General features: G+C 35.8%; 1 protein-coding gene across 3 annotated transcripts in view; it reads left to right on the plus strand.

Moving 5' to 3' along the window:
* LOC122313575 (serine/threonine-protein kinase TOR-like) overlaps positions 1–14,550 on the plus strand; it is a 60,528-nt gene that overhangs the window by 32,172 nt on the left and 13,806 nt on the right. For all 3 annotated transcript variants that reach the window (XM_043128687.1, XM_043128685.1, XM_043128686.1), the window contains exons 23-44: positions 3,179–3,303; positions 3,489–3,541; positions 4,282–4,405; positions 4,520–4,705; positions 5,704–5,856; positions 5,936–6,088; positions 6,861–6,932; positions 7,072–7,206; positions 7,335–7,396; positions 7,547–7,644; positions 7,851–7,960; positions 8,041–8,214; positions 8,287–8,352; positions 9,075–9,143; positions 9,639–9,749; positions 10,861–11,001; positions 11,096–11,224; positions 11,335–11,500; positions 11,591–11,805; positions 12,435–12,641; positions 13,696–13,809; positions 13,906–14,109. In XM_043128687.1, coding sequence (XP_042984621.1) covers positions 3,179–3,303; positions 3,489–3,541; positions 4,282–4,405; positions 4,520–4,705; positions 5,704–5,856; positions 5,936–6,088; positions 6,861–6,932; positions 7,072–7,206; positions 7,335–7,396; positions 7,547–7,644; positions 7,851–7,960; positions 8,041–8,214; positions 8,287–8,352; positions 9,075–9,143; positions 9,639–9,749; positions 10,861–11,001; positions 11,096–11,224; positions 11,335–11,500; positions 11,591–11,805; positions 12,435–12,641; positions 13,696–13,809; positions 13,906–14,109 — 2,867 coding nt within the window. The remainder of the gene's footprint in view (positions 1–3,178; positions 3,304–3,488; positions 3,542–4,281; positions 4,406–4,519; positions 4,706–5,703; positions 5,857–5,935; positions 6,089–6,860; positions 6,933–7,071; positions 7,207–7,334; positions 7,397–7,546; positions 7,645–7,850; positions 7,961–8,040; positions 8,215–8,286; positions 8,353–9,074; positions 9,144–9,638; positions 9,750–10,860; positions 11,002–11,095; positions 11,225–11,334; positions 11,501–11,590; positions 11,806–12,434; positions 12,642–13,695; positions 13,810–13,905; positions 14,110–14,550) is intronic.

A 14,550-nucleotide genomic window follows, 5' to 3' on the forward strand; every position in this document is an offset into this window, starting at 1 on the left:
CTGAGAAATTCCTACAGATCTTTTCAATTTTCATAGAAAAACCGATAAAGGAAAGAGAGAAAGGAAATATGTTGGGAGATTGGACAGTGTACTCTTGAATATTTTTTTTTTTTTTGATAAGTAAAAATATTATATATATCAATAGGAGTAACCAAGTACACTGTACATATACAAGAGAATGCCTAGCCCATACCAGAGAGCTCCTAATGACCCAAAAAGCCTGTGAGGAACTACCCAAAATACACCAAGCCCAAATTGGAATAGAACACATCTCCCCAATCCCAACTCCAACTCCTTGTTTCCCGTAAAATTAATACTCCACCCGAAACTCCCTTCATCTTGATTAAATTGATTCTACCCCCTTTAGACAAATATAATTTTTTCCAGCTGGCTAGCCTCCTCTCAATCTTCTCAATCACTCCTTTCAAAATCGAAACAAATTTATGCGAGGCACCCAGGGGAAGACTAAGATACGTCATAGGCAGCGACGATATTTTACACCCCAAAATTTTAGCCAGATCTGAAATATTTGACACTAAGCCCACCGGTACTATTTCAGACTTGGTTAAGTTAATTCTCAATCCCAACACAGCTTCAAGACATAACAAAAGAGCTCTGAAGGACCCAAAGTTGTTCTTGATTGGCTTCACTGAAAATTAATGTTTCGTCGGCTAAAAGTGGATGAGAAACAATCACACTACTCCAAGAATCACGGCCCACTTCAAAACCTGACAAAAAGCTACCTCCCACTGCCGAGAAAAGGAGATATCGGATCTCCTTATCTCAAACCACATGAACTAGTAAAGAAAAGGAGGTGGCTAGTTAAAAAATATTATTATTATTTAAAAAAAATTATTTAATTTATCTTTTAAAAAAATGAATTTACCATGTGACAGTCTTTGATAGGTCCACTGCTTTCTTTTAATGTTGATGGATGGAAAAATTGACTGAGGGTTATATTTCAAAGAGTAATGGTTTGTTTAAACCCCAAATATACAATTATCGTGCAGTCCCTTTGTAAAAAAGATGACCCCACCATGAAAAAGTGTAAAAAAAAAAAAAAAAGTACTTTTTCCATTGGGACCCCCGTTTTACAAAGGGCTTACACAATGCTTGCACACTTAGACTTGCATCTAACATTACTCTTTTTTTTTTATAGGTTTGTATCTAACATTACTCTATTTCTAGTAAACCTATACAATAGGGGGTTATTGCTCAAAAAACACACAAATACCTAGATCAAAATAGGCCATAGCACATGGGGTGTCTGTCCAAAGTTTCCTTTAAGAAATTATTGCCCGAGTATTTATACAATTCACGGGCTAAGTAAGCAAGCGCAGACAAGGAACAGAAAAATTCTGGCTTATTTATTGAATATTGTTTGGGAAATGAAATTGTGAATTCTATTTTTTGGTCCCATGGAATTAATAAAGGTACATTTGTAATTGTTTGAATAAGTGCAGGAAAAAACTCCTTAAATTGAAAAATTAAAAATGCATTCCATAAAACTAGTGCAAGAAAATTGTGAGATGGGCGAAACATGCTCTTTTCTTTTTTGATAGTATAAAAGTCGGCATGGATTGAGATTTTTTTCACAAAACAGCAAGCTAAGAGGACCATTGTTTGAAAATGTAAAGGTACAGACAAGCATCAGGTCAATGGAATTTCTCTTTCATACAGAACAGAATAGAGGCTGAGGTCATGTTTCAAGTCCCCCATTGGATGCAGCATAAAGTAAAAATTTTTGAGAGAAAAGAGTGCAAATAGTAGTTATTTGAGATAACCCTGTACTTGGGATATGCCTATTGATAATAATAAAATTTTTAGTGCAAATAGTAGTTATTTGAGATAACCCTGTACTTGGGATATGCCTATTGATAATAATAAAATTTTTACTCATCAAAAGAATTATTTGCAGTAACCCTGGCCTTGATTTATGGGTAGTCCATATTTTCCATGCTATCACAGGTAGTTTCACTCTGTTGGAGCTCTCCGCCAAACTAGATAAATAATTGACTGTTAGAGATACCCTAAGAAGAAAAAATGCAAAAGAAGAAGATTCATAATATGGATGTGTTGAACCAAGTAATGCATCAAGCGAAGTTAAAAAATTTCTCTTTATACAGGGATAAAATTTCTCTTATTAATTATTAAAAAAAAAAAATTACAGGGAGAATTGGAATCAGCTTGGTAATAAGAAATTTTTGGTTAGATCTTTGTATAAAGTCTTGATGCCACATCCTTCTAGTGATTTTTTCCCTTGGAAAAATATTTGGAGATGCAAAGTGCCTTTCAAGGCCCGATTCTTCGGGTGGCTGGCTTCTCATGGGAAAATTCTTACTATTGATAAGCTGAGAAAGCGTGGTATCGTTGCAATGAATTGGTGCTTTATGTGCAAAAGGTGTGGAGAATCGGCAGATCACCTTCTTCTTCATTGTGATGTGTTGAGGATTTTGTAGGATGAGGTCTTTGTCAAGCTTGGCCTTTCTTGGGTGATGCCTAAGAGTGTGGGGAATCTTTTGGCCTGTTGGAGAGGGATTCAAGGAAATCGTCAAATAGTGGCTGTTTGGAAGATGATTCCTCTTTGTCTTATGTGATGTATTTGGAATGAGAGGAATGATCCCTGTTTTGACAATAGAGAATGCTCAGTGGATGGGATTAGGGCCTTCTTTTTTCATACTTTGTTGCTTTTGGCTTAAGCTATTGTAATGGATGGGTATAGTTCCAATGACATTCGTGCTGTTTTCAGCTTTAGTTTGTAATTAGGTGTTTTCTCTGGTATACTTCGTGTGTACTTGGGCTATGCCTAATTACGTGGTTTTAATAAATTTCTTACTCACAGAGTTTTGGGACTATTCTTTCTAGTGGACATCTTTGTAATTTTTTAGGATTAGAAATTGTTAAGATTTTAGTTTAATTTGGTGCTTTTGGAGAGGCTTTAAGGCTTGCTCCGTGGAGCTTTATGTTTTTAAAGGGAAAGAAAAAGATGGGTCTAGCCTTCTGAGCTCAATGGTTTTGTACAAACTGCTTTGCTATGCATACATGATTCTCATTTATCTTTTCTCAAAGTCGAAATGCTTAAAGAACTTCCAGTTTCCAATTTGCAATGTAATTCTCTTTTCTCTTTTCTCAAAGTCGAAATGCTTAAAGAACTTCCAGTTTCCAATTTGCAATGTAGGGACGTTGGATGAACATATGCATCTACTTCTTCCTGCACTTATTCGTTTGTTTAAAGTGGATGCTTCTGTGGATATAAGAGGTGCTGCTATCAAAACATTAACAAGATTGATCCCACGTGTGCAGGTTGACAGATAAGCTTTCTAAGTCAATAGACTTCTAGGTCACTTTTGTTTTATATATTTGAAGAAATGATATTCTACACTTATATATTAGAAAAACTTATCAAAAAAGCTTTATATTTTAGAAGTCATTGTATTCTAGCCTTTTCAATTTTATTTGGACTATTTTGTCATATTCTCTTTTGTCAGGTTACTGGTCACATATCTTCTATTGTGCATCACTTGAAGCTCATTTTGGATGGGTCAGTGTTCCCTTAATGTCAAATTACTCTAGTCTCTCTTGTTATACATGTACAGTTGTGCATTCAATTCTTATTCCAATCATCTCTAGCTATTTACTGAATATTTAGGGCTAGTTTGGTTGTTGGAATGCACTGAGATCAACTTAGTTCAATCTAATTTTAACCTGAGTCTAACATCCAAACACACGACTCTCAAATTACTAAACTCATCTCAATACAAAACCTCTTTAGACATGGGACCTACAACCTTTTTCAACTTAACACCTCTTTACACGTGGTACCTACAACCTTTTTCACCTTCCCATAAATAGTACTAACTCATCTTAACATCCAAACATATATAAACTTATCTTAGATGGGCCTTACAGCATTCACTCCCCCATCTCAACTCACTACTATTCATAAAAAATTGAGCTCAGCTCAACATCCAAACAGTCTTAGTTGCCCAAATTTTTTTACTGTTGTATGGTTGTCATTCAAGCATTATAGATATTTCTTATATATTCATTTACTTCTCTAGGAAGGATCCAATGTAGGGTGATTTGGCAGTTGTTTTCCCTGCCGTTTACATGTTTGTTGTAATCACACCATGCTAGTTTAACACTTTTGTTGTTTTTCCTTGTGTGTGTGGATACCTAAAATTTCCCTTGGTATCAGAGCCGCAATGATAGTCTGGGTTTCTTTTTTCATTTGGCCTTTCTTACTATGATGCTTCAGTAGTGTAAACTGTTTATTTATAGGAGGAATGACGAGCTCCGGAACTATGCTGTTGATGCACTGTGTTGTCTGGCTCATGCTCTTGGGGAGGACTTCACCATTTTTATCCCATCAATACACAAACTTTTGTTGAAACATCACTTTCAGGTTTTGTTTCTATTCTTAACCATTGTTTTCATTGTTATTGAATATTTATTTCTGATAAGACATCTTTTGCATCTGGAGATATTTACTGCCAAAGGTTTTTTTTTTTTTCCCCAGCACAAGGAATTCGAGGAAATTCAAGGTCGCTTGCAAAGACGTGAACCACTGATCTTGGGGAGTATGACTGCCCAAAGATTAAGTCGGCGACTCCCAACAGAGGTTATCAGTGACCCTTTAGATGATAAGGAGATTGACCCTTATGAAGATGGATCTGATGTGCAGAAAAATCTCAGAGGCCATCAAGTACATTTCTTCTTTGAATACCTTTTTTTATAAATAAAACTTTATTAATATTAATAGGCGTAGCCAAGTACACAGGATGTATACAAGAGACAATGCCTAGCATCTCTTCATTGAATACTTATAAATAAAAAAGCATCTCTTCATTGAATACTTGTTGGGCCTTTCAATAGTCTCTGCAGTCTATGTTGCTGCTGTAGTGTGCACCATTGTTGTCCAAATATCTTAGAAATCCAAGGCACTGGCTATAGAAGAAATCTGTCCTGAATTAGTTTTTAACTGAGTGGTTTTGTAGAAATTCCCTTTCCCCCCTTTGTATGCAGAAATTCCCATATACTTGAGCTCTTGTGTACTCTTTTGATCAATAAAAATTTGTTTACCGATAAAAAAAAAACATTTTGCTTAATTGTTATATGCCCTTTAATTTTCAATGAAGCTTGCATTGTTTTCAAATTATCTACAATGTAATAACTTAACACTTCATAAACTGCTAAGATTTGTGCATTAACCTAATTTTCCTTTCCATCAAACACAAATTTCTATAGCTCTCCTTCTGGAAGTCTAAATAATTCTTTTCTTTTTTTGCAAGGAACTAAGCTTGGACCACATTTATTATTAGAATTGACTAGTTATTTGGCAGTTGGAGGTTACAAAGTGTATTTTTTCGCCAATGCTAATTAACACATTACAATATTGTTGACTTATTTATGTTTGTATCAAATTAAACGAAGTGTTCAAAATTTTATAATATTTATGTTATAACAATATATTTATGTTGTAATATAGTAATATATATATATATATATATATAATTATGTTATTCAAAAGTTGAATGCCAACTCCCTACCCCAAAAACGTCATTTTGATTGGAATGGACTCAGAGTTTAAAATTTTTGTAACGCTAGTTTCATGGGTGTGGTCATATATGCTTGTCTTGCCTGCATATTCTTTTCTAATGCACTATTAATTAAGAGAACCTGAGTTATACAAGTTTCATCCAGGTCAATGATGGTCGTTTACGAACTGCTGGAGAGGCTTCTCAGCGCAGTACGAAGGAAGATTGGGCAGAATGGATGAGGCATTTTAGCATTGAACTTCTGAAGGAATCTCCTTCTCCAGCCTTAAGAACCTGTGCAAGGCTTGCACAATTGCAGGTATTGCCAATGCTATTCATTTGAACAGTTTTTCCCTCTGGAGTTTGGGTTTAGGTTCTGATTTTACAGCTTTTTGCAGCCTTTTGTGGGGCGTGAGTTGTTTGCAGCTGGTTTTGTTAGCTGTTGGACACAATTGAATGAGAGTAGTCAGAAACAGTTAGTTCGCAGCTTAGAGATGGCCTTTTCATCCCCAAACATTCCTCCTGAAATTTTGGGAACACTTCTTAACTTGGTATATCTTTTCTCTTTTAGCATATGACTTATTCATATATCTAAGTACGGAAGTGAATCGACAGATGGTTTGGTTGCTTAGTTGATACAGTTTGCCTCCTGAACAATCTTGTTTGGGCTGTCATAGAGCAGCTGTGAAGTTGCTTTCTAATGTTTTGAAATGTGATGGTATTGTACTTAGGAGAGTGGGGGTTTGTTTATGAGGTGATGCTTTGATATGACAATAACAAAAGAGTATTTGAGGGAGGAGAGATTTTCTTATATGTTACTCCTATGATGCTCCTAGATTGTTACTCTTGGTTGTTAGTTCATCTGAGATAGGATTCTACTGTAATGCTTTTGGACTTTTTTTTATCCATACTTCAGAGTCAAGGATTCCTTTTTGTTATTATTTTTGGTTTTATATGGGAGCATCTCTTGTATATCCTTGTCTAACATTCACATGGTATAACCTAGAAACTTGGATTGAAAATATGGGGCTTGTTCCTTGATAGGGCGATGTTGGCATCCCAGCCCTTAAAGGGTATTTCTTTCATCACCAAGTTCCTAGATGAATTTGTTTTCATTAAAATCTGAGAATAATCTAGCTGTTACATTCCTGAGGTCACAGTATAAGTTATTGAAGATATAGAGTCGGTAGGAATGTTGGCAAGATAATACTGGATGAGGCTGGTCAGGGGAAAAAAACAAGTCAATGGTGGTAGGTTAGGAGCCTTTCAACATCAGAACTAGCATGTTTTCAAATTGATTGAAACTATCAATTGATTATGCAGGCAGAGTTCATGGAACATGATGAGAAACCTCTTCCCATTGACATCCGCCTCCTTGGTGCCCTTGCGGAAAAGGTGTGATTTCTCCTAATGTAGTTGCTGCAATTTTATGGTCTCTTTCTCAACAACAACCTCTCTTGAAGTAATTTTTTTTTTTCATATTCTCAACTAATGTGTTTCTTATATATATATTTTTTTGAATATTACACTTCAGTGCCGTGCATTCGCTAAAGCCCTGCACTACAAAGAAATGGAATTTGAAGGAGCACGCTCCAAGAAGATGGATGCTAACCCTGTTGCTGTAGTGGAAAAGCTTATACATATAAACAATCAATTACATCAGCATGAGGTATACTTAAAAGAAAATGAACTTTTAGAAAGTTTATCATTTAACTGTTTTTTCTGGATTTAATTTTAATCTACCATTTTTGTGAATACATCTGCTCTCTTTTGATTGCTGGAGGTTGGTTTTTCTAGGCTGCAGTTGGAATATTGACCTATGCCCAGCAAAATTTAGGTGTTCAACTGGAGGAGTCATGGTAATGTTGAGCATTCATCAACACCATTGATTTTCTCATCTACAAAATTAGTGACAATGGAGCTGTTTTGTGTGTCTGCTTTGTCAAGTATTTCTATAAGAAACTCTTAGTTGATACAGTGTGTGCTCACGTTAAATTGCTCTGGCCTAGGTATGAGAAACTGCAGCGATGGGATGATGCCCTCAAGGCTTACACTGCTAAAGTCTCTCAAGCATCTAGTCCACATTTTGTTTTGGATGCCATTTTAGGTCTGTATTGATTTATTTTTTAATAAGTAAGATAAGAGTATACAAATACGAAATTAAGGGTGTTTCCCAACACACAGGAAGCATATAAGAAACCCATCTAACTGGGAAAAGGGATAGTGCCAGAAATTTATTAACATGTGTTAGTTGTGGGGCCATTCTTTGTTGTACCTGTTTGTGAGAATGATTCATGTGTGGATCTTCTGCAGGGCGGATGCGATGCCTTGCCGCATTGGCTCGATGGGAGGAGCTTAATAGCTTGTGCAAGGAATATTGGACCCCAGCCGAGCCAGCTGCTCGACTAGAAATGGCACCAATGGTTAATTGTGATGTTAATTAATATGGTTGCTGTCAATATCGCTATTGCTCATGCTTATGTTCCTTACGTGGTGGTCTCAGGCTGCAAGAGCTGCTTGGAACATGGGAGAGTGGGATCAAATGGCGGAATACGTGTCCCGATTAGATGATGGTGATGAAACCAAACTTCGGGTTTTAAGTAACACAGCTGCTGGTGGTGATGGAAGTAGTAATGGAACATTTTTCAGGGCTGTTTTACTAGTTCGAAGAGAAAGGGTACGCAAACAAGTTTTCTCCTAACTATGACTTTTGCAATTACTGAGAATTACTTACAATTTTTTCCTCCAGTATGATGAAGCACGTGAATATGTCGAGAGAGCTAGGAAATGCCTGGCGACAGAACTTGCTGCTTTGGTGAGTTTCTTTTATCTATATTTGGAAACCTTACCATTTTTACGTTAATGTTCTTGCTCTACTTCAGTAAACACAGTCTCAATTTTATTCTAACTTTTTTCTGTAACGTTAGCATTAATATCTCTCAAGAGTTGGACATGTGGTCCTCTTTCAAGTTGTCTAAATTGGTTCTTGGCACACATGGCATGGCTTCCATTAACATTTTGTCCAGAGGATCCTTTCAATGATGAATTCGACCATAAGGATGAAATTTATGGAGCTTTTTGAAAAAATGTTAAAATCCAGCGACAATTTTAGCATTTAACCCAGTAATTTAGTTTGGGGTTGTCTTGTGTCAGGGTTCGTAGATGTTATAGGTCTAATTTATTTTCCTCTTTCTTATAAAAAAAAAATCCTCTCTTGGTTTGGCTTTGATTTTATTATACACGGTGGAAGTACAATAACAAAGAAAAAACGTGTCATTTGTACCTCTTATGTCACTGTGTTGTGTTCATATGATGACCTTTTATCCCTAAAAATAACTATAATAAGTATTAAAATGCAACAACAGCAATAATAGCAATAATCATAGCAATAGTGCCAATAATATAAAATTGGTAATTATATAATAATGATATCATTATTTTTTTTTATCAGTAATAATGATATTAATATTCACCAAACATTCACGAAATATTCCTTCTTATCCGATGAACTGGTAATTGAACATCTTTACTTTTCAGGTTCTGGAGAGCTATGAACGTGCTTATAGCATCATGGTCCGTGTTCAGCAGCTCTCAGAGCTAGAGGAGGTTTGTCCTGATATATCTTTTTGATAAATAAGATTTTTTTTTAACAAGTAAAAGGATAATAAGTAAGATAAATTTGTTAATGATCATGAAGGCACTATCCAAATACACAAGGAGCATACATTAGATACATGAGTGGGCAGCTATCCAATAATAAAATCTATATAAAAAGAATGTTTTGATTTTGCCATTGCTCAAGTGGTAAAGGCCTTGGACTTGTGGGTATATGCTCCCCCCAGGTCTAAGGTTCAAATCCCCTTGGGTGCAAACAATCTCTAGGGGTCATCGGATTGGGGGATTTTTCTCTTAAATTACTCAAGGTGCACTTGCGGGAAACTCCTTGCCGAGGGCCTATGCACCCCCGGGATTATTCGGAACGCTGTTCCAGACACCTAGTGCCAATAAAAAAAAAAAAAAAAAAGGTTCTGCCATTGCCCATACATTGTCACCTCCTTGTTCTGATATTATCTAAAATTCCCTTGTTTGTGTCTCCAAAAGGTTATTGATTACTGTACCCTTGCTGCTGAAAACCCTGTTGCTGAAGGACGGCGTGCCCTGATTCTCAATATGTGGAATGAGCGCATACAAGGAGTGAAACATAATGTTGAGGTACGTTATGATTACTTCTTTTACTTTCTGTAGTGAAGTGGGGTAACATTGTTAAAAATAAAAACTGCAAAAGCAATAAGTTCGAGGATTAGAAATTTGGTTTTCAATGTAGGTAACTGTAGAAACAGTATATACTCTAAAGGATAGAAACAAAAGAAGCTTTGAAGATAATGAGAGGCCAATGGAAGAGCTTAGAGATTAGAAGCTTGTAATTGATTTTAATGGCATGAACTTTCATGAATTTCTTCTATCACTAGATCACCATGCATAGGTGACGCTCTTGTTTATATCCCGTGTACTTTTGCTCTTTTCTATTTTCAATAAAATTTTGTTTACCAATTAAAAAAAAAAAGAGAGACAGTATTACTATGAAAGTGAAAATGTTTGTTCTGGATTTTGGATTTGGGTCAATATATAATAATGTTGAAGAAATGAGGGATATTTATGGTGAAATTCATGTGTTTTTGTTTCTGATTCTACTTATAAAAAAGGTTGGAATTCATGTGTCAATAGAGTTAGTTTTACATTATGATTAAAAGCAAGAATTTTAAGTGAAAATGTTTGGCTAAGCTAGCATGCTTTATGTTGCATGTGAACATGCTTACTATGATGAAGATGCAATTTTTGGATGTCACAGAGCAGCTAAGCTTTGGTTGCTCCCTCGGTAGTTTTTTTTATGGCCTTTAGCTTGAGTTAATGCTAACCAGCTGCAGCTTATCCTTCCCTTTTTTTTTTTTTTTTTTTTTTTTTTGTATTTTGCTTAAAAAGGTGGAACAAAATAAATCCCAATTGGAATGACTCTTGAACTACCTATTTGTTTGTGTTAAAAATCTAAAAAAATGGTATTTTCAGGATATATATGACAAGCCACTTTAATGGTTTTTGAAGTTAATGGTAGTAGAAGTTGGTGTTTGGTGTAGATTGGTTGGTTTAAACATATCATTGGGTAGGGCATTGGTGTTCTTTAGAAGTTAGAATATGGGGATTCAACACTAGAAATGGTATGAATGGTTTGGGAGAGGTCTTCGAATTATTCGTCTCTGAAGTGCAAGATATCTGCTGCTAATATTCATTTTCTTTTTTCTAACCTTTTTGATCCTTGAATTTTTAGGTCTGGCAGGCACTCCTGGCAGTTAGAGCACTTGTTCTACCTCCTACAGAAGATACCGAAACTTGGCTCAAATTTGCTTCTCTTTGCCTAAAAAGTGGGCGGATCAGCCAGGCTAGATCTACTTTAGTTAAACTTTTACAGGTCTATTTAGCATATATGTGCCAACAAGGATTCTAAGTTTGAGACTTTACACATTATGTTTGTTTTACTCAACTTTGTATGAAATCCTTTTCAGTATGACCCCGAAACATCTCCTGAAAATTTAAGGTACCGTGGGCCCCCTCAAGTAATGCTAGCATACTTGAAATATCAGTGGTCACTTGGGGACGAGGTTAAGCGCAAGGAAGCATTTGCTGGGCTACAGGTATAGCATGTTTCTCTACTTTTGGCCCTCATGATCGCTACTTTCTTCTGGCAGTCTACTTTGCAGTCCTCTTACCACATTTTTTTCTTGGCATAAAATTATTTCTCTAGAATTTGGCTGTAGAACTTTCAAGTACTCCAAGTAGTGAAACAGTTATGTCAACTGGATATATTAGCTGTACAAATCCGACTGTTCCACTCATTGCCCGTGTATATCTTGAACTTGGAACTTGGCAGTGGACACTCTCTCCTGGGTTGGATGACGATTCTATTCAAGGTAATGAGTGCTTGTAATACTTTCGTAGTTTTAGATCTCCTTTGAATATTTGATTCATCTCCTATATTCATAAATTTTCAATTTTTGTAGATATCCTTGTGGCATTCGAAAATGCCACTCGATGTGCGAACAAGTGGGCAGAAGCATGGCATACATGGGCATTGTTCAATACAGCAGTAATGAGACATTATACCTTAAGAGGTTTGTCTGACTTTGCAGCACGGTTTGTTGTTGCAGCAGTCACCGGATATTTTCATTCAATAGCATGTGGCGCAAATGCTAAAGGTGTTGATGATAGTTTACAGGTAAACCAAATCCCTGGATCTGAGGCATTGTTGAAATATGATTTTTCCTTGACTTGAGGTATTCTAACTTTCAATACTTTACTCCATTGGTTGAGTGTAATTGATTTTAATGGTATGACTTTTCATGAATTCCTTGCATCACTATAGTAGCTTGCATAGGCGATGCTCTTGTGTATGTCCTGTGTACTTGGGCCTTTGTCTATTTTATGGTCAACAAAATTTTGTTTACCGATTGAAAAAAAAAAACATCTTGCCTATTTCTCCACCTTAGGTGTGGAAACTGATTTGCTTAAGTGAGTGTATATGCAGCTTACAGTAGCTATTTTCCCATTATAAAAGAAGTTGTAATGTTAATGAATGCTGGTAAGGCTTGAGCTTGTTTATTTTTTTTCTTTTATTTTCATTCTGAAACAATGCTGAAATTGCTTGTATCTCTATATCCATGTATGAACGGCTATTTATTTGTGTACATATATTTCCATATCACGAGCTGCATTTCTACATCACAGCTGTCAATTGTGCCCTGCTTCAAGTATTTTCTCCATGCAATTTATGGAACATGCCTTGCCATGGGGCTTCAATACTCTGATTCTGATTAAAAGCTTTTTTCGATTGTACTATCTGCTCAGGATATACTTCGCCTTCTCACATTGTGGTTCAACCATGGAGATACGGCTGAAGTTCAAATGGCACTACAGAAAGGGTTTGAACTTGTGAATATTAACACATGGCTTGTGGTTTTACCCCAAATAATTGCTCGTATCCATTCATATAACCATGCTGTGAGAGAACTGATACAATCCCTTTTGGTGCGAATCGGAAAAAGTCATCCACAGGTTTGCCTTTCATGGCTTCTATCCAAATTTGAATTTTCCTAAGATTGGAATGTAAGTGTTAGTGATTGGATTAGTTAATCGATAATTAGGAAGTTGTTGATATTGTGTCCATGCTAGTCATTTTAATTTTTTTATTTTATAAGTAATATAATCTCATGAAAAAAGTCCAGAGAGTTGAAAGCTTCTGCAGGAAGTATACAAGAGAATCCGTAATCAGAATACAAATAAACAGCAATTTAGGAACTCTGAAATGCTAGAAAAAATCACAGTATCATGAGCTATTATTCAAGAATAAAGGGTTGAGGATGATCTACGTTAGATCTACTACCAAAGCTTCCCGCTAATTTTGTATTCTTTTTATCTATGTCACACTTATTTTATTAGATATAGGAAGCTAGCAAATTCAATGAGTGGTTCTACCTTTTTGGTGTTTCATTTTCTCAGAAACCCTTTTACTTGTTTCAGTTCGTTATTTCTCAATTCTCTCCCTCTCCCGTTCACCCACAAGAAGGAAAGTTATTCTCATTTATTTGGTCATGTTTTCATGTTCATTACTCATATTTTAACAAATTTAGTGATGAAACCAGAATATTTCCTATTACGAAAACTCAACTCATCTAAGCCTTGATCCTAATTTTATTTGAAACAATAATTGTTTCCAAGAAGAAAAATCTCAATTAGTTAGTCAGTTTGAACCTAGAATTGACATATTAGATGGTCATGGAATCTAGTTCCTGAGATGAACAAATACATTTGAAGTAAATAACATATTTTTAATATCTGGGAAAAATCCTTGAGTCTTGGTGGAGATTGTATGTATGTCTATTTGTCAATGTATGTGGTTGAGTTGCACATCTGGCTCTGAGTTATCAGTGTTTGAATTGTCAACTTTTGTATTTGCACAAATGGGAAATCCTTCCTCAAGTTACCTCTTATAGTTTGGCTTTGGTTGCACTCAACTGTTGTGTTTCCGGTCATATCATTGGTATAGATTCCTTTCATTTTATTTTTTTCTCTTCCACATAAAATTACAGTATCTGGGTTCCTTTCACAGGCTCTTATGTATCCTCTTCTGGTAGCTTGTAAATCAATAAGTAATTTACGTAAAGCTGCAGCCGAAGAAGTGGTTGAAAAAGTTCGACAGCATAGCGGTGTACTCGTGGAACAGGTGAAATGATTTATCACTTTAATTTCAAATTTTCTATTTTTTTTTCCTTTTCTTGTTATTAAAATAAAGAAATTATAAGTTGGTTCTTGTCTACAGGCAAAACTTGTATCAGAAGAACTAATTCGGGTTGCAATACTTTGGCACGAAATGTGGCATGAGGCATTAGAAGAAGCTAGTCGCTTGTATTTCGGTGAACATAATATTGAGGGGATGCTAAAGGTGTTAGAGCCATTGCATGACATGCTCGAAGAAGGCGTTTTGAAGAATAGTACCACCATAAAAGAGAGAGCTTTCATTGAGGTTTTAACATAATTTCTGGGTGCTTTTGTCCTCTTTATTTTTCGTAATTAATAGGTTTTGCTCATGTTTCATCTTAGTATATATTATTATCATAATCTCTCACTGTATATATCTTAGGTTTAGCTAAACGAACCTTCTAAACCTTCTAAACTTTTTTCCTGGAATAACAGATCAAACCATAGCTTGGAAATATGTGATACCTTATATGATAAGGATAAGGGTTGGTGGTGTATGGGATCCCTCATTGCTTGGGAAGGAGAAGTTCTTGTACTTTATAAGGTTCTAATGGGGCTCCAATTGTATCATTGACTAGTCCTTTTGGAGTATAGGCGATGTGGTTTGGACCTTCCATTGGGGCGTTACAATAGTATCAGAGCCTATCCTAACCAGAAATGTAGGACTTGAGCTGCGCCACCTACCTCTGACCAGAACGTCGGGAAT

The sequence above is a fragment of the Carya illinoinensis genome, chromosome 6, assembly GCF_018687715.1.
Source record: "Carya illinoinensis cultivar Pawnee chromosome 6, C.illinoinensisPawnee_v1, whole genome shotgun sequence".
NCBI lineage: Eukaryota > Viridiplantae > Streptophyta > Magnoliopsida > Fagales > Juglandaceae > Carya > Carya illinoinensis.